Genomic DNA, 27839 nt, shown 5'->3' on the forward strand with positions numbered 1-27839 from the left:
TACATTGCCTCTGTGGATCAGACTTTACACTGAAAACCTGTCGAAAAGTCAAAAAAATGAGTTCTGGTTGCTTACACATTCTTAGTCAGTTTTCCTCACCTGCCTTGCCTTATTTTGCACTCTCAATCTGTGCATCAATGTGCTAAACCTTGCAGTAAAGATGCACCTACATGTAGTTTCATGAATCTTTGATTTTATTTTTCACAAAGATGAAGGTGACGCTTTCTCTTTTCTGCAAATGAGTGATGGGTAGATGAGGTGTCATAGAACAGTATCGCAGGATTGATGAAACGGTGTCCTAATTTTCAGAGGTTTAGAAATGTTGTGAGGTTTCATTGAATGAGTTGTTCAAGTACAAATATTTTTCTGTAAACGGCGCCATCTGGTGGCCTCTGAAAATCAGGACACGTTCATCAAATCTCTGCCTTCTGTTCCTTTTTTAAATTTTTATTGGAGGGGTGCAGAGTTATGGAAAAAGAAATAATGCGTTCCAAGCCTTAAAATAGTCTTTTGTTGGAGTGAATGTAGAGTGTCTGCTGCAGGTGGCTGTTCCTCTATGTGTGTGGCCGCTGCATGTGGGAGGGGTTGCCGAGTGAGTGAGGTCTCTCCAGAAGTGAAGAGGTGCCCGGTGCGTGTCCAGCTCTGAATGTGCGCTTCTGTGCAGTTTGGCTGTGACCAAGTCATAAAGCAAGTCACGCTCTGTCCCAGACTGGCCTCATCCCTGTCCCAGCTCCAGCCCACAACAGGACATCAAACCCTGGAGTGAGCGCTCCAGCACCTCCCCTGTGACACTCTACCACGCTCCAGTGTGGAGACAGGAAAGGTTTTACACCTCAATATGAAGAAAAAACAGTCAGTAAATGGAGCTAACGGGACACGTCTGCATACAGAGGCTGCGTTATACACAATAACAAAGCGCCTCGTGGGTCAGCTGATCGGTCCACGCACGTTATGTTTTTTTCCGGCTATTTTCGGGGGCGTTCGAGTTCTGGATTTTCGCTCGAAATCCGAAGCAAAAAAATCTCGAATTTTTTGTTTCGAACGCCGATTTGTTCGAAGTCCCAGGCGTTCGAAACCAAGGTACCACTGTATTGTTGTTAACTCAAGTGATCACAGTGGACAGCGGGTGGCAGTAGCTCTTCTTCTCTTTCTTGCCTTTTTGGAACACAACACTCACTAAAGATGGAGGAAATTTAGTGGAGCACCTACTGCTTCCTTCAGAAGATTGGCGGATCCCGATGCTCACACTGAGCACACTGAAGTGGAATCATACTGTATGTTGCTTGTTACGGAAAAAAATGCAGTCTAAATGTATTTATCGTGCCTCGACTGCAAAAGGAAAGGTGGCCCAAATATGTTCAGTTCATGATCGGGAGCTCAGACTGTTGTCAGCGTAGCCCATGTGTGAAATTAAAAGTGTACAGGCGTCTTTGTTGATCTGTTTTGAAGGGTAGAAAACTGCAAGCTCTTATCAGTGACAGTCACCAGAAACCTGAGTCAGCAGGGGTGAGAGTGTTACGGGGCGTCTGAGGCGACGGGATGCTTTACACCGCGTGCTAGCTAATTACATGCAAGCAAAACGCACAGCTGAGACAGACGAGGACGGATTCTCCCAAGAGATCGCAGACGTTAATGAGATCGATCATGCACTTCACGTCATGATGTTCAGCTCAGGAACCCAGACTGTCTCCCATTACAGGACTTCCTTGTTATTCAGCACTCATGATGAAGCCATAACAAAACAGAAACACGCAGGTCTGCTAGCACACTGGGCGGTCCGTTCGATGCTAGCTCTTTTAATGTACTGTGGGTTTGGATTTGGACCGAGTCTGCAGCCGGAGTTGGACCCCTGCCCGTGCTAATAACGGGGCCATTACAGCCATCAGTGCGCTTCCATCCTTGTCTTGGTTCAGCTTCCAGGAGCTATTTGTAAGGCACTGGAGCAGGAAATGAGGTTGGTTTGCTGCGCTCGCCCAAGCCTGCAGGATGTGCTTGAGGGGGCCACACTTACCCTGACGCGTCATTCATCCCGAGTCGCCTCCAGACCGATAAGTGGGGGGTTCATCACTGAATGGGGGGTGGGGAGCAGGGCAAATCTGGGATTCAGCGTGTGTTGTGGATGCGCGCCGGCGACCGTTGTCCTTGAGATTTACGGGCTGTAAAACATCCAGGGGCCACCAAGCCGGCTCACAGATGAAGGTTTATGGCTCTGTCTAACTCCAGACCTGCAGTGGTTTCTCTGGAATAATAGATGCAATCATTTTTCTACTCAAACTCTCCACTGGAGGAGGTTGTGTTTTCCAACTAGATTGTACCGGAACCACTGCTAGAGCTGTGTGATCAATAGGGATGAGTGATAACTTATCGTAAACGACATACTGCCAAACACAATCTCCACGCGACGGTGCGTCGCGCTCTGCAGTGTTTGACAGCCGACAGCGGCGTGTGACAGTTGTGGAGAGCGTGGTGGACTTTGGTTCATGGTCGTAGTTTTAAACTTATTTTTAATCCATGGAACCTTTGATACTGACACTGGTTGCCTCTGAGTCTCTGGATCTGTGTTTATTTTATCAGATGGAGTGGTCCTCATAGGTTCACTTGATCGCAGACACACTCTCACAGGCAGCGTTAATGCAACAACCCGGCATCAGTTAGGGACCATCAACAAATTCTGAAACGGCTCAATTTAACCCCTAAATAAAGCTGGCAGAGCAGCCCGTCAGACACCAGCGGCTTCTTCCAGAGACGTGAAACATTGAGTTTCTCATTTCTACAGTTAACTATTATATTAAAACATAAACAAATGATGAAGTTGGAGACAAACTCCCTAGATGAATCCCTAGTCATCAAGGTTGCCTCAGCCTCACCACCTTCAGTCTTGGCCTGTTCCCAACCTCGGATGCCCTTTGGAGAGTCATAGAACACAAATCTAATCTCTGGGTCTGGGGTGTTGTCCCGATTGTTTTCAATGTTAAAGGCCATCCTAAATCCTCTCATGTGGTAAGAGCCTACAGAGTGTTGTAAATCATGAAATGATTGAGAATCATTTATTGATATCATGATGATAAAAACTTTTATTCCTGAGGAGTAATCTCCGTTTCCCGCTCCGTTCCTTCAGGTTTCCAGGCGTCGTGAGCAGCAGTTGTGTTCCGGTCATTTAGTTATGATTTTTCTGTGTTTTCCGGCTGTTGTCATCCTTCTTCTTCTTTTTGTCACGTGTGAGAGTTTTTGATTGGCTGTGGGACAGAATCTTGAGGTGTACACTGTGTTCGGGTCCTCAGAAAAAAATCCTTATGTATGTGCCTCATATTTCTGCGGCACCTGAAGTTGATTTCACTTTTGTTCCAGTTTTGGCTTCCACTTGACTTGTTTGTTTGCATGTTTAAACACTATATTTGCTGCCACACTTTGGGCGCAGTCGCACACACATATAAGATAAACACAGAGGCGCAAAGACATATTAGCAAACAGATAGCTGAAGACCCAAAAGGTGGGATTTTAATGGCTTTGATTTAGGGCTTCCAATACATCAAACTTTTTCAATGAAATATTCCACTTGGATGTCACTATTTCTGAAGGCTGCAGGTTGAATATGGTTGGAGATGGTGTAAATAAGAAAAATCTTCAGTGTGTTTGGGACGGGAGTCAATTCTCTCATCTAATTTGCATACCATCACGCTGCGAACAGACTCGCCGTCAATAAGCAGCGCCATTATTTACTCCACATCTTTCAGAAACACCACAAATGTTGCTCCGATTGACGTTCAGGGAAGTGTTCGCCATCTGCTGGTTGCACCTGGGCTTGTCCAATTGCAGCAAAGCCTTCTGCGCCCAAGGGGTTCCTCGCCGCTGAATCGCAAATTACACTCTTGCGTTGATAAAATCTTCATTTAAATTACATTTCGAACAGATAAAAAAGTGATTCTTTTGCGATTCATCCCAACTCTGCCGTGTGTTTATTAAGTCCAAAATGGAAATAGCGCGCAGCACCTCTTATAATCAGAAGCCATAGCCAAAGCCTTGCAGTGGGGACCACCCACTGGATCAGACACTCAGAGAAGCACCAGACATGATAGGATTGCTAATGGCTGCAGTGTAAAATGAGAACTGCTGCTTCAGTTGAATTCCTGCCCAGCCACTTTAGTCACAACCTTTGTTTCAAGTCGAGACAAAATCTCTGTGCTCTTCCTCAATACTTATGTAGTATTTCAAGTTTCAAGTCAACCTAACCATTCATCAAGGTCATTCATAAGCAGTCGGATATCTGCAGTGACTGCATGCTGAAGTCTTTGGCCACAGATGACGGAATGTTTAACCCTGAATGCTTTCTTCCCCTGAACCACCAGGGCTCTCTCCACTCGGACTAAATGTCACTGCAATCTCAAGTCGGCGTAACTTTGGATCAAAGTGACATTAGCGCCGAGATTCAGGTGTCGTTGTAGAGTGACCTCCTGGTCCGACTCGGGGTCGGCCTGCCAGCTCTGTGTAACGGGATACTGCTCCCATGCTTGTTGCTCCTGGCCTGCTCTGCCGGCCTCTGCACGCTCCTTCTTGACAGCAGGTGGGTTCATTTATGACTCCGTCAGACCTGGTCACTGGACCTGCTCTTGCTCCAGTGTATCGGACTAGTCGCCCGAGTCTAATAAGCCTGGAATATGATGGGAGTTTGTGAGTGAGTGAGGATGCAGAGGTGAGTTGTGGACGTTCTCCTCATGTGTTGTTGTTGTTGATGATGTGATGGCTCTGACCGGCTTCAACTAAACTCCTGACTTGCAAAGTCTTCCTGTTTTCTGGGAAAGTCAACACGGCCACTTCATTTGTGTTTTTTGGATTTGCAATGGGAGTGGGTCCGAAGTGTGTGTGTGTGTCAGTGGATGTGTGACAGCGTTTTTTTGATCCAGTTTCTCTCTTGCATCAATCTCCAAAGGTCAGTAAATACCACCGTTTTTATATTATTGTTACCTGCTGTCACATGTCCTCATGTCTTGTGCGTTGATGGAATCTCGTGTATGAAAATCTGTAGCCTGGCTATAACGTGGATTACGTCTTCTTCTCAATCCTGATAATCTTAAAGTGAAATTTGAGATTAGTCTTGTGAACTGCATCACTAAAATGTATCATGTTTTTACTCCAGTGAGCGCAGTATAAGTATTCAGATGCTCAATACTACGACTTGTCTCCGTTTATACATCACTTTCTTGTACTGAGAAATATATCATGGTATCTTCTTCATTTTATTCATATCTTTTGCTAATATTTTACTGCTAGCACCAACAGGACTTCCCCCTCTAGTTATACTTTTCCTTTCACTCCCACTGCCAGTCTAGAATTCTGCTTCATCTCTGCCAGAATTTCTTCTTATATTATATATATTTTCTATTCTATTATTTCTTATGAACACAACCATGTCTCCTTTTACCAATACAATACGTGTTTTTACCCTTTCAAGCAGAATTTTGGAGGCGATGTTTAGTGTTTGTTAAGTCATGATTGGGCCTTCCAGCGACTAGGAATCTCAGATAATGCATGCACAAGTAAACACACGAAACTCCACTTAGGGGTCTCCTCCCTGCAGTCCTGTCGCTGGTGTCCAGTGCCAACACTCCAGTTTCACCCTCCTGCTCTTGTGTCATGCTGATGCATTATTGAAGTGAGTGCAGGTCACTTAGACACCGCAGATTAAGCAAACATGACGGCACTTAGACGCGGGTGAACGAGACGTCGGTGGGGATTGCATCACTATCTGGACTTGCTGTTTTCATCTTTTACATTTTCACATTATTTTAAGGGTGAAAACTGATGAAGATTGATGATTGTTCTCTCCACCTTGCTGTGGACCGTCATCATTTCCAGAGTGTCCGTCGCCGTCGTCATTGGAGCCAGTTAAGCGTACTCTGCCCTCTGGTTATTGGAAAAAGGGAAAATCTAGTCACTGCTATTTGTTGATGATTTGGTTCTTATAGCTTCACGACCTTCAGCTCTCTCAGTGTCTGTTTACAGCTGGGATGAGGATCAGCACCTGTAAGTCTGAGGCCATGGTTCTCAACCTGAAAATCATGGATTGCTCACTCCGGTTGGGGAATGAGGTCCTGCCTCAAGTGGAGTAGTATCTTGGGGTCTTGTTCTCGGGGGAGGGATTGGTCAGCAAATTGTTGCAGGAGGGGCGGTATTGCAGTCGATCTACTGCACTGATGTGTGTAGGAGATCTTGGATACAAGCGGCTAAAATGAGTCTCCTTCAACGGATAGGGATAGAGTGAGCCATTCTGTCACTAGGAGTAGAGACACCGCTTTAAGAGGAGTCAGTTTAGGTGGTTCAGGCATCTCATGTGGATGCCTCCTGGACACCTCCCTTTGGAGGTGTTTCAGGTACAGCTTGGGGGAAACTGAGGGGTCGACCCAACACCAGGTGGAGGGATAATATCTCTACACTGGGAGCAGACATAGTGTGACCTTTTGAAGCTGCTGCTCCCAAGACCCGGCAATGGATAAGCAGACATGGATGGATGGATGGGTGGGTGTGTGAGTGGTTCAACCAGAATATTTTGTCTGTTTAAAATGGCAGTGTGTATGAAAACTTAAAAAGAAAATCTTAACTATGTATACTTGAGTAACCTCTTTCATTGTCAGTTGATGTGCACATCTTTCTCATGACATGGGGATGAGCTAGCATATGTAGGCCACAAACCCCACCGCCATCCCATAATGAAATATGTTCCCACCTGATCTTAGACGAGTTGATACATATCTCTCGTCTTTGTGCGTGCACTCGATCTACATGTGGCGCTGCGCTATGTGTTTAGCACATTGCTTTGCTAGTGGTTTCATTAGGACCAAAACACACCAAAGTTTGAAGTGACCAGTCACTCACCTGTTTGCACTATCTAAATATGATTACATGAGTAGTTGGGATGTTGAACCAAGTATGGTGGGACAAAATAAAACCTGGCAATTATAGTAGGTTATAGTATATTTTTTTTCCTCTTAGAAAATCACTAGGCTTTATTTTGTCCAACCTTTGCTTACTTCACATGCCCACTTGAGTAACCTTATTTAAATTTTATATCATAATTATTATGATTGTTTTTGATATTGCTTTGTTTACATTGTTGTTGCTGGGTGTGTGTCTCTTGTCTTTAATGTCAATGGCGTCTTTGCTGCTGTGATTCTTGAAATGTCATCCATCCATACAGTACATCCATCCTTATGGGCTTATCTCTTGCCGGGTCGCGGGGGCAGCAGCTTCAGAAGGCCCCTCCAAACACCCTTCTGCCCGGCAACATCTACCAGCTCCAACTGGGGGATCCCTGACGTTCCTAGACCAGTGAAGCGATATAATCCCTCCTCCTGGTCCAGGGTCGACTCCTCGGTCTCCTCCCACTTGGCCATGCCTGAAACACCTCCAAATCCCCTCATGAGATGCCCCAACCATCCCCTCAACGCAGAGAAGCAGCGGCTCTACTCCGAGTCTCTCCTGAGTGACAGAACTTCTCACCCTATCTCTAAGGGGGACGCCTGACACTCCTTTAAGATCGGATGAGAACATATTTGATAATGGAATAGAGGATTTTGCTTCTTTAACACAAATAAACGCAAAATGAAGCCCAACAAAAACCAAACAAAATGCCAAGTGCATCAACAACTCAAGGTCACATGATACACACACATGCATCGGCACTAAAAACAACAGTACAATACCAAGAAAACAGGCGAAACACAACACATGATAGCAAAATACAAAGCACATCTATGTGCGATCATAATAATATTGGGCTGGTACGGCCTACGCTAATGGTTTAGTCTGACATTTTGCTTCCAAAGGTTACTTCATTTGCGATATAAGACTTGTGAGATCACATCTTGACATTCTTCTGATCCATCCATTCAGTAAAATAAGTGGCGCTAATGCAACATAGCTATAGCCATCAGGGCTCCTAACCAGCTTTCCTCTGGGTATGAATGGGCTTCTATAAGAGGAAAGGCTCATGCCGCAGCACTTGCTAAATCCTGCTAATCTCCGTCCTGATAGAAGCCCGTGCAGCCGGAGAGTTGCCCGTGAGATTAGCTGGCGTTAGCTCCTCCTCTGTGGTTAACAGTCTGGCTAGGCTAACCTCACATACTTCCCGTGCTAACTTTTCACGCAAAAGTGGATTATTCTGCAAACATGTCTTCTGCGATTTTGAGAGGAGGGTGCCGGTTTGATTCTGGTGTCTTGCGTCGCCGCTGGTGTTTGTGTGGACTCTCTTTGCAAAGCTGTTGCTGAAGGATTTATAAAAGAAGGTGGGTTTAGAGGTGACTGCGGGATTTGACTGCATTTTTGCTTTGTTTTGATTTAATCTACTCCACACTCCACACAGAGTGATAAAGACCTTAATATGTCAAGCACTGCAAAACACTTCTGTGGGAAAAGAGTCCAGACAAACATTATTATCCTTCCGTAAACTAAAACATATTAAGGTCTTTATTCACTTCAACATGGGAATTTACATGGGATCTGACCCCAATTCCTCATATCTTCATTTACCCTTTGGGTTACTTGGACCTGATAATCTTTCCTGACAATATATTTTCTACATAATGTGTTAGTACTCCTGTGACTTGAACTACTAAAATAAGTACTCCTACCAGTACTAATAGCATGACCTCCTCTCACTAACACAGTCACTTCGACTTCATTCTTTTCATTTTACGACCTTCACTTCTTCTGTCCGTCTGCAACAGAAAACAGCAGGAGTTCCATTGATGATGGTTCTGGATCCACAAATCTTTTGAAAGATTGGAACCTTACTGTTAATGTGGTTAATGTTGAGTGAGGTCTGCAGCGCTGCTGTCACCTGCTCCACCATTCAGCTCATTACAATCAATGATATCTATAGGTATAGACCGTATTTTCTGGACTATGAGCATCTACTTTTTTCTTGCAGTCTTATACCATACCAACGACAGATAATATATGGAGTTTTACAGGCTAAAGAGCATTTTTCTGCCAAAATATTGAGCCTCGCCACATGTTCACACTGAAGTCAGCATTGTGCGCAGATGCATACAGTGATGCAATGGGTTAATGTTCCAAAAGAGTAGGTTGTAGTTTGGACATGCACAGGATTGGTGATGATGAGCTGCATCACTACTTCATTTTTGGTGCCACCTGGTGTATTTAGCACCTTAGGTGGCTCACTTCCTGACTGACGTAGAAGTCACTACACTATACAGAGCCTAAGCAGCCCATCCCATGGCTACCCATAACCTCAACCTCTTTTACGTGACGTACTGCCTACGGCGGTGTTTCAATCTAAAGCGGCAACATGCAACGATGGAGGCTGCCTACTGCGTCAAAATAGATGCAAAAGTCACTTGAAAACGGTCACTGTTTGACACCTTATGAGAGAGAGAATATGTGGCCTCAAAGCCACTCAATGACGTCGCCCCCTAAGTATATCTTTCCAAATTGTATCCCACCTAAACTTAACACAGTCAGGGGGACTCATTCTGAAAATGGCAACATTGCAGAATTTGCATTCCCCTATGACCATTGTTTTAAATGAGTAAATTGAAAGAGAAACGTCCTCTGTGTTCACCTTGACGATTAGTCATGACATCATGTCTGAATAGAATAAAACTCCCGACCATATACTGTACGGGTAGGATATATTGTGGCGAACCTTAGACCCCCTCTCAACATGATGCGAGAGCCCTATTGGAGACAAATATTGGCGACCTGCATTATAAATGTGGGCAATACAAGTTTTGTCGGAATCTGAGCCAATTCAGAGAGTGGGACAGACCCACTTTGAGCACTTTGTGACTGCGGCTGAAGACAGCAAAATGAAAGCAAAGTGGATGCAAATATATAGCCTACTTGTCAGTGATGGTGGTAGTGTCACTCCTTATTTAAGTAGGTGTTGTTAAGGGAAGTACATGATAGGTGTGACAAGGGAGGATGATGATGAGGATGAGGAGGAGGAGGCGAAGGACTGATGGGAAACCACCGAAGTACCAGGTCGTCTGTTGGTGTGGATGTGAGTGGTCATCTGTGCCATGAGTCGGATTTCATGGTGTCTTTCTGGCTTGTCGTTTGCTCCATGACCAGATCATTGTTCACCCTTTTCTTCTTGGTTTTAGGAGGTCACTTGTGAAGATGTTTCCACAATCTGGGAAGTCCATTGTGTTTGACAACTTTCCTGACCCCACTGACACCTGGGAAATCATTGAGACGATCGGGAAAGGGACCTACGGCAAAGTCTACAAAGTTCTCAACAAGAAAGATGGAAGTAAAGCCGCCGTCAAGATTCTGGATCCCATCCACGTAAGTCTAATCTTGGTAGTGGTTCTGTTAGGACTACGGATGCACCCTGCTAATCCTGCCCAATCGCTGTTTTTACCGCCGTCCTAAATGTGGACGTGTCCTCATAACAGAGCATAGGAGAACGGTGTTTATCTGTCTTCCATAGCCTTCCTATTCTGCAACTAGATATGATGAGGTAGTGCCGTCATTGTTGACAAAAACGACTGAAAACTAAAGGGAAAACTCTGCTTGTGTTGACCTGAAATTAGCATTAGTATTATACATGTTTATAGGGGTGGCATATAAAGCTGGATTTGGCCCCGGGGCCTTGTCTTTGACACATGTTCCTTGCATGGTAAAAGCCTCTTTTCGATGAGAAGGGGGTGATGAAGATTTGTGCCATTTCTTCCAATGTAACCAAAGTATTTTCCGAAGAGATTAGTGTGACGTCCTCTCCTCACCAATATTAAGTCTAGTGAATCTTTGAGTCTTCCCTGGCAGGGCAAACAACATCCATTATGTGGTGCGCTTGTTCCATAAACCAAGTCATCGGAACCCCACTTCCATCTGCAGTCGACAACAAAGTTATTGCTGTAAATTGCCTCTGATGAATTCCTTCTCCAGTGTTGCTCATTGCGCCAAGTCATTTTACTTCACTTATTATGAGACTGTAGCGATGAGCCAAAATACATTTGGCACATGCTCCAGGGAGCATGAACGCGAAACGTGGCCTAAAGCGATATGAGTCCGATGAGCAGCAAAGGTGCATGCTGGTGTCGCAGCGGAGCGTCGCTTCGACCGTCTGAACACATTCAAGCAACAATGAAACCAACTGCTTTTTCACTTCATTGACAAGCGCTGTCCTTTTGTTGCACTGAAATTAGCTTCTCCTCAGTCAATGCATGATGTTGTCAGATATTTTCCTCTCAAGAGTAACTAGCCTTGGTAGATGCTATTGTGTCCCACAGCCGTCTGTTTCCAAGGTACGACGAGCCTCTACAGCTTATTTAGCTGCTTTAATGAGGAAGCTATTTTCATCGATTAAATCCAGCCCTCGTCTTAATGAAAGTCCCATTTGTCCTTTTTGTAGCCGTCATTGAGGAATTATTATCTACAGGCGGTTAGTGAGCGTGGCGGTTGTTTCTGTCGCTTTAATCACTGGGACAATTACTGGTCTGACGTGTCTGTAGAATTTCATTCCAACCTGGCATTGTTTCTAGTGTCTTCAGCCGGCTTTGACGTGATGTTCCTGGATAGGATCTGTAATCTCTCAGCCTGGACCTGGGTGACTTGCATGGCGTTTTCATCCCACCTTATCAGTGAAGACAAGACCTTGCAGGCAACCAGTTTAGGAATCTCCCATCGAGAGCTGGGCGATATCACAGAATATTGTTTCATATTGTTCGATCGGCGTTCACACGTAAGTGTAGTGTGCCCCAATACTCAGACCCAGGGCACTCGCCGTTCATCACCTTCAAACTGACGGGGCTCCGGAGCTGACTTGATGTGGGAAGATGAAGTGTGGATGGATTCCCAGGATACTGAAGTGTGAATTGAACAACATGACTTAAAAACAATAGGGTATTGGACAACAGGGACATTTTAATAACAAGGACGACTCTTCCGTTTGTTTACCCTCTCCTTGTATCACACGCTAGTGACCTAAAGGGTCGACCGTGTCCGACAACATGAACAATACAACATTAATGAGTATGTTATTATTATTTAACAAACAACAGTCAGCTAGTATTCAGGCTAACATGAATGTGGACACACCTCTGGCAGATGTATCATCGCAAAATAGCCAAGACGCCGGCTTCGTCTCCGCCCATTTCTCCTCCGCTGGTTCACCAAACAACGTGAGATTGATCACCACAGATGCAAGAGGTTGTATAAACGTTGGAGCTGGCATTTCCAAAACACTCGATATGCTGGAAACCAAAACACACCACAGCAGACAATGACGCTTACGTTGTCTTTACGTGTGACGTTAGTAAAGCGTAACATCATGAAGTGCTGTCCCAATTCTTCGGAATGTCAATCACTTCTCACTTCGTTGTCAGAGGGCACTTCATAGTGAAGGGCACACAAAACAAGTGCTAGTGTTAAGGGTGAGAAATGGGATTTGGCCCCAACTATTCATTCTCTCAGCAGTGTGGTGCCAGTGGGCCAGTCACTGGTATGGATGCCCTCCCTTTGGGAGCCCTAGCCAACTGTACCCAGAAATGTTCTGGGATGGGATTCAGCCCCTGAAAACCCCTCATATTGTTTGTGCTTGAGACATACTGATCTGACCTCTTGGTGGAAACGCACCGTTAAATACTGTCAATAGCTTTTGATGACCTTTCTGATCTTAAAGTCAACAAGATAAAACCTTTTTTTTTTTTTTTTCCAGGACATCGATGAAGAGATCGAGGCCGAGTACAACATCCTCAAAGCTCTGTCGGACCACCCCAACGTGGTCAAGTTCTACGGCATGTACTACAAGAAGGACGTGAAGTGCGGCGATCAGCTGTGGCTGGTCCTGGAGGTAGGCGACGCCGACTTGACCTCAAACTCACATCTGCCCGGGTCACTTCGTGCAGACAACAGGCGCATGAGCGCAGATTAGAGCTCTGATTGTCCATCACGCAGTGTGTCTGGCCAGCTATATGCAGAGGCCATGAGATCGTCTCTGGGATTATGTAACTAAGCCACAGCACACAGTCTGAGAGTTTACCTGCAGTCCTCCGGGGGGGATTTGTGTGCGGGGAGAATCGCTGGCGTGCAGGGGCGGGAGCTGGCTCCATGCTGAGAGCAGCAGAGCAGGGATTTTTGTTTTGCAGGAGATGTCTCACCAAATTAGTTTATACACCTGGCAGACACAGAGATGGAGCCAGCAACATTCTTTGTTTTTGCTGTGCTGAAGAAAGTGTTTTTAAATTCAGCATGGTATCAGAGAAACGCAGTGCAGCTGTATGTGGCGCAGATATGGGAGCCATGTCGCTGCCTGAAATATTTATTTCTGTGAGCAAGTGTTCCTCGGCCGGCGACCCTGGCATGAACACACACTTCATGTAAAATCTGACCACGGGGAGCTGCTGCAGCTTTCAAGAGCTCTCCCTCCTTCATATGTCATTACCTGCGGCAGCGCCGTCTGGAAATGTCAAGCCGCTGACAAACAGGTAATGGAGGTCAACCGCGGGTCACGGAAGTGTTTGTGGGCGCCCAACAAAACAGGCGGATGTTTCTTCTGATGCTTAAGCTTTAATTCTGAGTCACGCACCTCAGACGGCAAATGTGTGAGTTGGAACCCAAAATATAGCAGAACGATGCAGTAGTAATAATTCTTATCAGAGTCAGAAATGGATGGACCGTTCATTCATTATTATATGCTGGGGCACCAAACAAACAAACCCAAAACAACCCACACTCTAGAAAATTGCAGGGTAGTTTTGCCTTCCAGAACTAAAAGGTAGATGGCAAATTTAAAACTGTTTGGAGGATGTTCCTCGGCGATCTGCAGACCTGATATATTGGTGTGGTGGTCATAAAATGATGACATCTTGGTGTGGAGTGCTGCTGTATTTTAATTCTGCCACAAAAGTTTGTGCTTGACCACATTACTGTCATGTAAGATCAGTGGTTTGTCTCCGTCTGCAGTGCTGGATTAACTCTCGCGACAGTTTTCCTCATGCAGCTCATGTGCCTGTATCTCTCTGGACCCCCATCCCTCAGTTCCTCCACTCTCACATCAAGGGCAGTTGAGCAGGTGGAATCGGAGAATCCACTTTTTTACCATCATTGTGTGCCTGTAGGTTGCCGAAACAAATCAGGCGTTGTAACTGCTTTGTTTATCCTCGCTCCCCACAGTGGTTTGCGTTTTCATTTCCACTTTCCCTTGCAAAAATCTAGCGTCCCTCGTTCTTAATCTCTGGGATTATCCTAAGTGTGTGAACACGCCAGGTATTAGTGCGGGCTTCTTTCGCTACAAACCTGCCGTCGCCTCTCATGGTCAGCTGCGGCCAAGTTTGTGCTACTGTCCTGGAACTGTTGCCATGGTTACCACGCTCCTGTTTGCTTTGATAAAGTGGAAACGAATGGCGGTGCTCTTGTCATGTAAATCAGTGTTATCCAGCCGAAGGTAGTTTCTTATCTGTGAGTCATGAAGCAGTGTTTTTATCTTCGGTGTGTCACGTTTCAGCTGCCTTGCACTGGTTTACATGATAACATGGTGACGTAGGTAAATGCTTGTTTTTGAATGTGATGGGTGACGTATTGTAAATAATACACACCAGGTGTGTAATAACACTGATATTTCCTAAATGTCCTAATGTGTTAGAATAATGTGTATTAGAACTACTGAAAACACATGACTGGAAATTAAATTAAATGTTAAAATAACTGTTTTCATAAATAACAAAAAAAATCTTGAGCTTAGTCTCAAAAGATGGGGATCTGTATGAGATGAAGAACTGATCATAACAGTTAAAACTCCCTCATGCCTGGAGATAAAGTCTGTCAGGGGCCTATTATGGTTTCCTTGGTTTCACACAAATTGATGAGGCTGTGCTCGGTGCTCATCACTTTAATTGATTCATGAGATAAAGGGCTGGTCCGGAAAGGACCCGGCCTTGCTGCTTCATGTGGCCATGTCACTAGTCAAGTGACTCAGATGGCTATTTGAATTCCAAATGTAAATCATGAGGTAATTTTTGGTAAAAAATGAAGTTAAAAAAGTGGAAAAAAGGGCTTTCATGATTCCTATTGAAAATGTGGTCGTCAAATATAAGACTTTTTCTTCTGTCCTGGCTCGATAGTAGCTCCACAACTGTTGCACTATGTAATGTGGCCCCTTCAGATCAATGCCAACCCCCGCAGTATAGTCTACATCCTATACATCAAAAAAGGGCTGGAAAGATTGTGACTTTTAACACATTCATTTTGTTTTGTTTATTGTTAATTGAGATGCGCAGACTGGGGCTGCACTACATTGGAAATAAGGAAATATGCAGGGAAGAAGTACTGAATTATGAATATGGAGTGCTTCCTAGTATCTTGTTATGGCAGACTATACTTCACCCAGGATCGGTCACCAAAGGTTCAATCTAAACATCATCACAACTACTGGTTATTGGCTGTCAATAAGCAAGCGATTTGTTCATTACTAGTTTATATGTCTAAGCCTAAAATCAACCTTCGACTCACAGGTGCAAACACTTGTTGTCATCCATCTTTAATGTCACCCTGCTTTGATTTTAGTTTTGCTTCATGTCATCATGGCTTGCAGAGATCAGGAGTGGAAAACTCAAGTCTCTCAGCGTGTGACCGGCTGGAGCTCCTCCTGGAGGCCATTGGTTCTGTGGTCTTCTCGCGTTGCTATTGACTTTCTTTTCTTCTTACTTCAGTCTATTCTTACTGCAATCTAAACCTAACGCTGTTCATAATAAAGAGGGACTGTGCTCAGTGTCGACTTATCATACGAAAATCATCCAGAATATGATGTGTGGTGTAGACAGTACTTGAGTGTCAGAGAAGTTGCAGTCGCTGTAATTTATGCTTCAGACTCACATTTAAATGTATTTTTAAGCCAGCGCGACACTGGAACCAAAGAATAAAGATTTCAAAGCTGGGCTTCCTTTTAAAAGGCTCTCTGGCTGAGGCCCAAGACTGATATATGCACATCAAAATCGGGGTTTTTATCTGTGATTAGGGATTAATTCTGCATCCATCATCTCGGTCTTTGAAGTATTTTTGGGTGCAGCAGTGGAGCGACGTACACATCCATATGAAAGACCCCTAATAAAGGGGCAGAAGGCAAAACTACCGCGGCTGAAGGGACAGGAAAGTGGAGGATGCAATTTGTATGAATTCAGAGCATAATGAGCCGCCTGCAGTCGGAGTGGAGAGGGAAAGAGCCTCTGCTCATGAGAGCCGCAGGAAAATTGCAGTTTAAGGAGGAGGGACAGTGTAACCATGGTGAATGACCAGCTTCCTCCCCTGCCTCTTCACCGCTCACGTGCATCACCTTCAAAGCCCCCTTCCCTCTCACTGGCAGCGCTGATTTCGGAGGGGAATAATTAAAATCTAAATTTAACCAGCAGATTTTCTTTAGAACCGACACGTGAAGCTGAAAGGCTGTGGTAATAGCAGCTACTGGTATTGTACAGAAAAGGGCAGTACAGTCAGCCCTCCATTATGTTGCGTACAACAGAAGAAAATTGTATATTTATTATAATGAGAAACACAGATGATGTATCAACAGTCCTCACGAAATATATGGTGTTTGTTATAGAGATTTGTAAATGTTGTTATAGAGATTTATAAATGTAGACTCTCCCATGGTGTAATATACTGATGTTGGGTAAGTGGACTTTTGCGTCCTATACTGACACAGTATTACGTGTTGACACATTAGGTTTTTAACTGAAGCATGTTCCGCCTTCCTCACAATATCCTGACGCTGTGGGCAGCACGTCATGTAAAAGATCATGGGTTGGGGTTAGGTAAGCCATGGGATGGAAGTCTTGCTTTTTAAAGTGACTGTCACCGTGACTGACTTCGCCATCTGTAAGGAGTGCACTATATACTGTAATAAGTGATGAGAGCTTCCGAACAGCTCCTCCACCACCGTGATATTCTTGCACTCCCCCAGCGATCCACACTCCCTCCTGAAATGCTGAAACCATTAGGGCACTATGCAGGAACTTTAGGAAATTTAGGGCGTTAGTGCATCCAATTTTTCAGTTTCGGGCATCTCTCTAGCTAAACGCCTGGTCGTGCCTCAAAGATGAAGAAGCAATGACATGTTTGTATTTTTGGTTAAAAAATAATGTTATTTAAACACAGAGATCAGTGGTCTCTTTTTCAAGAGAAGCCTGGCCAAGAATAGCTGCTCAAATTGTTCCACGTTTGTATACATGTTTATCAATGTTTATTTATTTACTGACGTCCCCAACCAGAGCTGTTGTAAAACTATAGCTCTGGTTGGGGAAACAGGAAGCTACTGCAATGTTGACGTCATGTTCCGCCAGGGCCTGGACCTGTTGGTATAGACATGCGATAGGTAAATGCTGACCCTGTCCTCCTGTGACCGAACCAAGCGAGGCAGAGGTGGAGTACAGAGGTGACTTCAGTCGGCTGCTCTTTCCTCCATTTACGTTCTTAGATTAGTTGTTGCTCCATAACCTGCTACTGAAACTCAGTCTGAACTGAAAAGGTTGACGTGTCAGTGAAGATTTTTATTTATTCTTTATGGACACATGACCGTCATATTGAGCATTGTTCCCATTTTCCATCAGTTTTAAACAGTAGTTCTCTGGGATGGGATACTCAAAAGCACTTTTGGGGTGAAGTGAGATTAAAAAAAAAGTCTGCATAGTGTTGCGATCAAGAACTTATTGAGACCACAGCATGCAAAGAAGACCAAGGAAGTGGGTTCGACCGAGAGCACTGAATCCACAATCATAAATCTATTGGTCACATAGACAAGCACATGTCTTTCTTACAGCAAAAGACACTTTCAACTAAATCAAGAAGTGAATCATTGGAACCAACTAGTTGTTCGTTCTGTATTGAGCGTGGTCTTGGTCTGGGTCTTGTCCTGCACATTGATCTTGGTCTCTTTATGCTGTGAAAACCCTACGTCCTCAAGTTCCATACATGTCCAGAAATCTTTCAATTCAAAATTTCAAATATGTCTGTTGTCTCTCTCTGTTTTAAATAGAACATTTTTTATGCATTTTTCCATGTTATATGAAAAATATTTTACAAGGGCCACATGGATGAGGTTCAGCACCACAGGTCTGTAGTAAACATGAAAGAGTTTTACTGAGGCAGTGCGCTGTAGTGCAAGTGCGCCGTGATTAAATCACCCATTCACAAGCTCTTTTACTTAGCAATCCGCCTTCATCTTCTCTAGAACTCAACCAAGGCTATCTTCCTTTTCTGTGGCCACCCTGCTGAGGCTGGAGTGTTTGCCACCGCTCAAATAATTAATGGCGATGTCAAGCATCAGTTTCTAGAAGTGAGAGCTGCCGCTTAGGTGAGAGCCCAAAACATTTAGCCAGGCTCAATCTAGGGCAGCAGACTGCTCATGAATATGAGTCTGTCCGTCTGTAATTTAATGATGACAGATGATATGGCAACACTGATGCCGCTTGACGTCAGGTTCCGCCGGTTGCTTTATTTTCTGCTCAGCTGCAGTTTGTCTGCGCATGGCAAGCAGCGAGGGAGTGATTAAACTCCCCATGTGGCCGCTGAGACGCACGTCTACTTTGCAAGAACTCCGGTGGATTGATAGGCTGATGGAAACATGAGGCAGTGAGTCGGAAAATTCACTTATTCAAGGACGAGTTCATAACTCAACATTAGGCTGATAAGCATCATGTTCAAGTTTCACAAATTATTAATTGGAACCTGCCAAATGCTCCCCTCAAAATCCCCTTTTTTTTGCTCATATAGGAGTGGATCCATCAAGCTCCTGTTGATACCGGTGTGTTCTTGTTAGAGTCGGACAAAGTTTACATGACTTTTAATTCTTATGGAAGCACAAACGTCCTCCACTCTTAGCAGTGAGTGACTACTTTCTGTTTCTCACAGATGTATTGTCCTTGTTGCTCTATAGTTTTAGTATATTTTTATGCTTCTCGGCACCTGACTGTGAGAGAAAGTTATCAATAGCTAGAGTATCTATCCCACTCATTCTAGTGTGACATTGTGAAATTCCAACGGTCTCTAAACTTAAAGCCCTAAACTTCAATGCAAAATGGATGGGCTCAAAATCATAGGAGAGAAGTGAGGGAACCTGGAGGGCAGAAGTGAGTCAACAAGGAAGAGAGAAGTGAGGGAGCATGGTGTAGGGAAGTTAGGGAACAGGGAGGCGAGAAATCAGGGGACCATCAGAGGAGACAGGTGAGTTGTGTGAGAACATGGAGGACAAAAGTTGGAGAATATTGAGGATGGACATTAGGGAATACGGTAGAGAGAAGTGAGTGAACATGGTGGAGGGAAGTGAGGGAGCATGGTGTAGGGAAGTTGGGGAACAGGGAGGCAAGAAATCAGGGGACCATCAGAGGAGAGAGGTGAGTTGTGTGAGAAAATGGAGGACAAAAGTTGGAGAATATTGAGGATGGACATTAGGGAATATGGTGGAGAGAAGTGAGTGAACATGGTGGAGGGAAGTGAGAGAACATGGGAGAGAAACGTCTGGGAACATGGAGGAGCAATGTGAGGTCAATGGAGGAGCAACGTGAGGGAACAAGGCTGACGGAAGTTTGGTAGCATGCTTCCATGTTTGCTTCTCTCTCTTCATGCAGGACAAATGTCAGGGGACAGGACAGAAAAATAATGAAACAATCAGAAGAGAAGTTTGGGAACATGGAAGCGATTGTGAAGTCATATGAAAGAGAGAAGCCAGGAAGCCACACAAGAGTTTTAGTATGTTTAGTATTTAGAATTCTGTGGAATTTTCAGGACCAGTTGACATCAGGTCAATGGACAGATCATTTCATTTTGGTGATGAACCAGGTATCTTTTCAGGGAGTCTTCACTGTCTCGTTTGTCTTGTACTGCTGCTGCACTGCTGTGTTGCCTTCGGAACGATTGTCCATGTCACATTCACTCAGCCAACATAGGACAGTAACAGTGGACGGGCGCCACAGCATGGCTGGAAATGAGCTTTGAGGTGCAGCTTTTTACATCAATATGACCACTGAGAGCAGCATCTTTTCCTCATCACTTATACTATACAGTATATAGTGCACTTCTTACAGATGGTCCAGTCTTTTGGTGAAAATCAAGTTTCTATCAACATTGTAATTATCTTCTGCCATTAGAAAATATAGAAAAAAGAAAATACTGGAAGACTGGGAGTGCAGAAACGGCAGTATTTGTTGACCAACGTGAGCAGGTGTGAGGGTTTCTCCTGACTAACAAAAGGTTTTCACTTCAGCTGAATGCCAGCTCGCCGCTGACAACCAGCTCCCAATGCAATGACTGACATTGCAATGGTTTTCATTCCTCATACACCCTCGGCACCTCTCAAGGAAAGATCCAAATTAAGGGTTATGATTGTTGCCCTGGCAACCGAGCGGGTAATTTTCTGTAATTTTCCAAAGAGGGTTTTGCTATTGATGGTGGAGTCCATCTACAAAACACACAAAGAAGCCACCCATAAATACAATGGCCATCACTGGCGTGGGGAAAATGTTTTTTAGTGCTGTTCAGTACAGTGAGGTGTTTCTGTTGAATAAACTTCCTGAAAACATCTCATTTTAGCTGACGTGAAATCGCAGTACCTCTTCTCAGAGTTGTATTATTACCGTTGTTGTTATTATTGCGTTATACCAGAGGCATGTTTAGGATAATCTTCATGTTTTTGGCACCTGACTCAGAGGATTTTTTTTTTATGTCTCGAAAAGGTGAAAATGATATTACAGTTTGAACTGATCAACTCATTGTAGTAAAGCATCATAGAATTTAAACAAGCCGAGTTCACAAAATTTTCACTGGCCTCTGTTATCGATCTTTGTAAAAATGTCATTGTTGATTTACATATGTCTCCTGCTTGGTGCAGTTCTTCATGTCTCATGCAGGAGAGAGGGAAAAGAACGCAGGAGATGTGAGGGAACGTGAAGCATTGGCTTCATTATGATATAGCTGAGTGTGGTCTGTGGCACTGTTGAAGTAGGATGTCGGACTCATCTACTAGTAGTAGATGAGTCCGACATCCGGGTCAGTGAGCAACCAAATGGTCTCACCCACAGTGCTGAGAGCTGCCGACTCAACAGGATCAGAGTCCGTCTGACTTGTGGACTCACATGCAAAGCCTCTGGTGCTAGCAACTCGGGTCATGAAATGAATGACATGACAGGAGTGATATGAACAGTACCTTTTAGTTCCCATCTGTCTTCTGTGTTCATATATATCGAGCAAGTAAAAATAATGTAAAATGAACCAGCACATGTTTTGCTGCTTTCCATTGGAGCATGATGCTATTTTGCTCATCTTTAATATTTACGCTGATTAGTTGACGCGGATTAAACCGCACACTCACAGAATGTACATTTTCCCCGCAGGCACATTTCCCACCTCACACTAAGCCGCTTCCTAAAGATAAGCAGCTCAAAGAGTTGACAAATTCACTCTCAGCATCTTCCTTTCTCACGGTGGAATCTGAGCGATCAAAACGATTCACTTCCCCAGCATTAAAACTGCATATGGACGACGTCCCAGATTTCATCATATTGTCCGATCTCGCCTGTAAGCGCTGACTCACGTCGAGCTTCTTCTCCTTATTGTTCCTGTAGCTCTGCAACGGCGGCTCAGTGACAGATCTGGCCAAAGGCATGCTGAAGAGAGGAGACAGAATGGATGAAGCCATTATTGCCTTCATCCTGCACGAAGCCCTCATGGTAAGTCTGGCCTTTTCAAAGTGCATGGCTGCTCTGGGGGCAGACAATGGCATACTGTAGAGTTAAGTACGCCCACCGCCCCACACTCAATTGCTCAAATGAAAAGAGGATCATTTTAAAAAGCAGCTGCTTGTCGGAAATTGCTGACGTTTTTTTTTTTTCTTTTTCTTTTTGTTGTCAAGGGTCTCCAGCACCTGCACATCAACAAGACCATCCACCGGGATGTCAAAGGAAACAACATCCTGCTGACAACGCATGGTGGAATCAAACTGGTGGATTTTGGTAGGTAATGTTTGACAACGCACTTCACATTCATTATGACCAACAAGTTTTATTATTATCTAGACATAGACATATCATCTAGACACCTATGTCGGACTAGCGCCATTAGCTTGCCTATCATCTAGCTAGGGAGAGACCCCGCAATGACAAGCGTCATTGTCCTTCCTCACTCAGCGCCGCATGACTCCCCCGTCCGTTCTGCCCCAGCTCAGATCCGGGGAACACCTGCTAGGATGCTTCACAGACATGGTTTCAGTAAATAATAATAATAATTTTCAAAATAGAATTTCAATTTAGACGACATGATGAGTGGCATGCATGTCTATGACTTTCTTCAAGTGGTATTTGTAGTTTGGCTGTATTATATTGTAAAAGCTAATCTACCATGCAAGCCACTGACGCTTACCCTGAAAATATCTGGAGAATAAATATTTAGATATAATATTTAGAATGATTGTGTCTGTAAGTTCTTTTGTAATAAAGTTTCAGAACCGAATGGTTTTTGGTGGCTTTCCAAAGCAATAGTGTGTTGAGGAATTGAAATTCTGAAGTAATTGAAGTTCAACCACAATGCATTGAAATTCGTCCACGTGAGCAAATGGCATCTTTGTATTTAACGATTAAACAGTGAATCGTGATTGGCAGCGGATTCTGTGAAGGGTCAAATCTGTTACCGTTGTGTCAGTGACTCTCATTATCTCCCCGGCGAGGTTCAAGTTCATTTACACAACTCAAGGAGGATTCTCTGTTATCATGACGGCATCTGTCCCCTTGCTTCGGCTCGCTTCCTCATGGGTTTTCACCGCCATGGATGCCCTTGAGCAGCGCACTCCTGGATCAGCCGAATGGCTATTTCTAGAGAGATGACTCACAGTCGTTTCTTCAGGCCATGAAAAAGCAGCTGCCTGTTTTCATTACCAACACAATCCCCTCTCGACTGTAGCATGTTGGACTGTTAATTGTAAATGGCTTCCCTCTTAAAAAGCTTTTTTTTTTACCCAACACTGTGAAGCAGAGTGCTCGTCTCCGTGATGCTGAGGAGGGGGAGTGGGAGGAGGGAGGTGTATTAATGGAATGGCTCAATGTGTGTATGCAAAGAAGCTGAAGATTTTCACTTAGTAGACACGTGTAGAAGAAATACTGGTGGAACAATTCATTGACAGTTACATTTACATTTACATTACAGTTTAAATGGAATTCCAGCGCCTGTATTTTGACGTCAGGGAAATGGCAGACTGGGTTGGCTCTTTAATATTTACCTGTCCAATTAGTACTAGTTTAGACTGAAGGACTAGGGCCTTAAGAAAAAAACATGTGACCTTTCAAGCCCTATTCACGAGGTGCGCTTGAAGAGAGGTGACGATTGACCAATGACATGGTTGCACTTCAGTCTGAACCTTTCCTTTTGATGGGCCATTCGTTCCCATCCTGAATGTAGCTTAAGTGATGATGTGGAGGCTCAGACAAATATATTTTTGTAGTCGTGTTTGTTATCACAACCTCCCTCAGCAAGAATACATAAATATGCAGCACGAAATGATCAATGATCATCTAAAAACGCGGTTGTGTTGAATTACAACGCTAAATAAGTGTAACTCTAGTTCCTAGTGAATCAAAGCCAGAACTGGAATTGAGCCTTTGTGAGGTCACTGGAGCCCGAGCCTCTCGGCGCTCCATTAGAATGCAGGTAAAAAAGTTCTTCAGCTTCAGGATCAGAGGATAAATCGCGACTGTTGCATGAGAGCTTGATGTTCTGGTGTTGCCAGTGAGCATGGAAGTCTGTTCTTCAAACTAACAAAATAAAGAGCGTCATCAGAAATGGCAGAAAAGCCAGTTTAAAGACTGTGGAACAAGTGGCAACCATCTGTGTTTGGCTGCTTTGGAGAACTATTTTGCCCTGAAAGTTTGCCTCAAAAAGGTTTGGAAACCGACTGCAAATGCCCAGGGTTTTCCAGCTTAAACAAGCCATGATAGCAAGCTATCAAAACAGCAGAGAAGCTATCAAAAACAATGGTGAGTAGGCATCAATACTCGCTGGTAAAAGACCCAGTCACTCCCACTGCTGACCCTAACGCATGGCATTTGAAGAGAGTTTTACATTCCATTTACATTCGTGTTCAGTGTTGCCGCTTGTTTCTGAACCTTTCAGACACTTCATCCTCTCACAATAGCCCGAGTTGTCATTTCCACAATGACGTGGTTGGATTTAAAGCAAGTCCTTGGTTCACATGAACCTGCTCTTCTTCCTCAAATACCGTTGACAAATCTGTCATTATTGGCTGATGTTGCCGCTACTTCATTGCATAGCGCACCGTCCGGTGACGCCACAAGTTGGCGGCAAAGTTTGACCCACTGATGAGAACCTCTTCAGAATCACATTGTATTTTATGGAAGTATATGGAAACCAAGTTCCGTTCCAATTTTGTATACTTGGAATGAAAACCCAGTATTTCTTCTTTCTAATTATGTATTGTTTGACGCTGGTGAAGTGCCCTCTGACCCATTTGTTAAGGTCTGAAAAAATCTCAAAAAGAGGTCTTGAAGTGGCCTTAGCTATTGTCAGTGGTGGAGATGAAGAGTTTGGGAATAGCTCAAGATCGTGAAACAAGCTCTGCAATATTGTCTCCCATTCGGTAATGTTTGCCAGAAAACGACTCATGAGATTTTGCTTGGTCACTTCCATTCAATTACTGGCATCATAGATGTGTTGCGACCCTTTAAAGGAGGGTTACCAAAAAATGGTACAAGTCGGGTTGCTTTTTCTGACCCATTCTGGCTGTAGAAACGCCACAATAAGGTTACCAACCCGAACTGTGCTGACCCGAACCGCTCAGTGGAAACATACCAAAAGACTCCTGTCTCAGTTTAATAGAGGAAAAAAGAAGCCAGGCACGTGTAATTCTTCCCAGATCAGCATGTTTCCCCCAAAAACGTGGTCTTCCGTCTGGTTCCTCCGGACCTGCGTCACTCTGGGATTAATAGTTTTTCACGTGGAGGGGCTTACGCTACACTAGGCAGCTGAGAAGATAAAGCCCCCGCGGTGACTCATCACCAGCAGGGAAACAGAAAAGGGTTGCACTCACCCCTCCTCCCCAAAAAAGAGCGACGAGTGGACGGGTGACGGCAACTGCCTGTTCACGGAGAGCTCATGAATATTATAATTGACAGCGTTATCTCAGCGATGATTATTAAGTGCGGCCCACCAGGCTCCTCTCGATCTAATGTAGTGGAAAGAATGAGGAAGAGCCTTTGCGTGCCGACGCTGAAATACCTTTTGTGTGATGTGGCAGAGATCTGTGTGCAGCATGTTGAAGGATATGATCAAATCGTTGTGTTTCTGGGTGTCAATGTTGTGTGGCTGCGTGTCACTTTAAATCATATAGCCTCCCCAGCATGAAATTATAATCCTCTCACATGTTTTCCTCTGCATTACTCACCCCGCTGCTCCTCTCTCAGAGAATATGTGGAGATGTTTTCTGCAGTTTCAGATATCTTTAGCTCCCTAGATTGCTTTGAATCACTTAAGCCCCATTGACAGGAATGTCGTGCAGGAATTAGACCCAGTTAGTCACCACAATGTGACCACTTGTAGGTCTGTTTTTAGGTAAGGCTGCAGCTGCAATTCACACAGCTTTCAGATGCCGGTCTTGTGCATTCTGCAGTGATGTTTGCAGTGCAGTCCTGAGCTGTGTTGATGGATGTGAAGATCCAGTTTAGTGCTGCACTAATGGCAAAAATGATCCCAATAAATGTAGGATAGCAATTATTCTTTTAGGATGAAACTGTCTGTTTTCTGCATTATTGGTAGGAAAAATCAATGCTTCTCCTAGAACCTTGCTGTGTCACTGACTTTGCTCTGTCACTTTTGTTTTTTGGTTAAATGGCTGTGTGAGACCATGGTTCCGACAAGATGTTTATAGCTTCATGGCGACTCGTGAACGTCGAACCAGAGTTGTTATTTCTTGGAAGATCAACATCTTTTCCCTTTGTTGCGCTATGATGATTTCATTTGCGAGAATGTAGTCAAGGCATGGAGCAGTTTTTGCCAAGGTGGCAGGGCAGTGATGCTGTTCACTGATCTGATCCAACAGCGTCTTGTATTGAAAACTACGATTGTGAACCAATGTCCTGCTGGCTCTCCACACTGCTTTGTTTTGGTGCCAGCTGTCACACACAACAGAGATGGAGGCGATGATACATGGCTATCACCCATTCACACTTCTGTCAGTACATTTTGGGGCTAAATTGTTTCAGTGAGTGAGTGTTCATCATTAGAGACGCAATTGCAGAGAGAACATGCTAACCATGTTAGAATCTAGCATGGAGTTTGACACAAGTTCTTGTTTGATTCTGGCTTGAAAGAGAAAGTTAACCTGAAATGTTAAACTTGTGTCTTCAATTGCCTGCTGTGTTGAGCATGTTTCTCAACTCATCCTTGATATTAGTAGAGCGAAACAGCATCACTCCAATGATGATGGGAAAGTCCACTATTGTGTCCTGTATTGACGCTGAAGACACAATAGGTTTTCAATCGAAGCTCATGTCACGTAAAACAAAGACTGGGTTGGGGTTAGGTAAGCCACAGGATGGCTCCTTCTTTCTACATTTAACAAGGTGTCAATTGCTATTTAAAGCCCCTCAAACAGCCGTGCGTTTCATTCACTGTGACTTTCTGACGTCAATAAGGAGGAGAGCCTCATGACATCCAATGCAGCAAATGACATCCAATGTCAATGTCCAGTGTTCAGTGAAGGGAGTTTCCAAACATCTCTCTCTCCAGCCTCAGTATGGAACGCTTCACTGGATGGAAACAATTTTTTACTCCTTCAAAATGCCATGTTCAACATGCATCGCTGAAGTCAGTATCGGACTCCAAAGTCCACTTTCCCAACCTCAATATAGGCCAAGGGAGTGTAGATGGGTTGTCTCAAGGTCTAACCAAGGCAGTGGGCTGCAGATAGGGCCTTGGCTATGAAGCACTGAGGGACGCCCTGCACCTCGCGGCACAAGGGTAACTCTGGTTTTCTCCATATTTGGTATATCATTTTCCTGCGCATCTTTTTTTTCAGTTCGCTGAGGTTTTTGGTTAATTGTTCTCTCACCTTGCTGGAAAACATCTTGAGAGATGACACTTTCCTGGAGTGGTCTTTTATATGTTAAGATATCATCTAACAATTAAATTAATGCCAACTTTGTGTAGAGAGTGCTGTAGAGGAGGTTTCATAGGAAGCCTGAACCCAATGAGGAGTACTGTGGACCCTGTCAAACTCAATGTGCACACATGACAACCTGTGCCAGGTTGTGGAAGCACCCAGATGGCAAAACTCCATCGTGGAGACGGACTGTTTCCTCAAAATGATGAGGCTGGTGGAGCGAGGTGGCGGACCCTGAAGCCTGTAGGCAGGAAGTCTGGCCAGTAGTGTGACAGGGCGGTATGATGTGCTGTGAAAGGAGGAGTGTGTGGTGTCCTGGACCACTCACACGGTGTTAAAGCTGATCGGTACTGGCACTGGCGCTGTCCCTGGTCACTCACTATACCTCCATTTTTTTCACATTTAATGGATGAACACCTCAAATTCATGCTCTTTTTCCTGAATGAGATCATGAATTAAACAACATCCTGCGTCTTGGTGGTTTTAATTTGTCACTCCTGCTGTATTTTTGTGTCTGAGTAAGCTCTGCTGAGCGGTCAGCGCTAACGTGTCTGGACTGCAGTGGTGATTGTAGGTCAGCTCGCTTCACATCACATCGACACACAGAGGCTGGAGGCTTTCCTCTCCCCCTCTCGAGGCTGCTGACCGTCATCCCCTCTGACTCTCCAGAGTTTGTCCTCTTGTTGTGGAGAGAGGGAACATAAACAAGCTGCAGCTGAGCTAATAC

At 44.4% G+C, this 27839-nt stretch overlaps 1 protein-coding gene across 2 annotated transcripts in view; it reads left to right on the forward strand.

Annotated features, from left to right (window-relative positions):
* myo3a (myosin IIIA) overlaps positions 1-27839 on the forward strand; it is a 61043-nt gene that overhangs the window by 1640 nt on the left and 31564 nt on the right. Inside the window, exons 1-5 of one of the 2 annotated variants that reach the window (XM_053858325.1) lie at positions 8034-8279; positions 10122-10305; positions 12680-12814; positions 21573-21677; positions 21860-21959. In XM_053858325.1, coding sequence (XP_053714300.1) covers positions 10138-10305; positions 12680-12814; positions 21573-21677; positions 21860-21959 — 508 coding nt within the window. In that variant the 5' untranslated portion in view covers positions 8034-8279; positions 10122-10137. Of the gene's footprint in view, positions 1-8033; positions 8280-10121; positions 10306-12679; positions 12815-21572; positions 21678-21859; positions 21960-27839 lie in introns of those variants that run through there. The other variant, XM_053858324.1, reaches the window with a different exon arrangement.

This window comes from Synchiropus splendidus, chromosome 3, assembly GCF_027744825.2.
Source record: "Synchiropus splendidus isolate RoL2022-P1 chromosome 3, RoL_Sspl_1.0, whole genome shotgun sequence".
NCBI lineage: Eukaryota > Metazoa > Chordata > Actinopteri > Syngnathiformes > Callionymidae > Synchiropus > Synchiropus splendidus.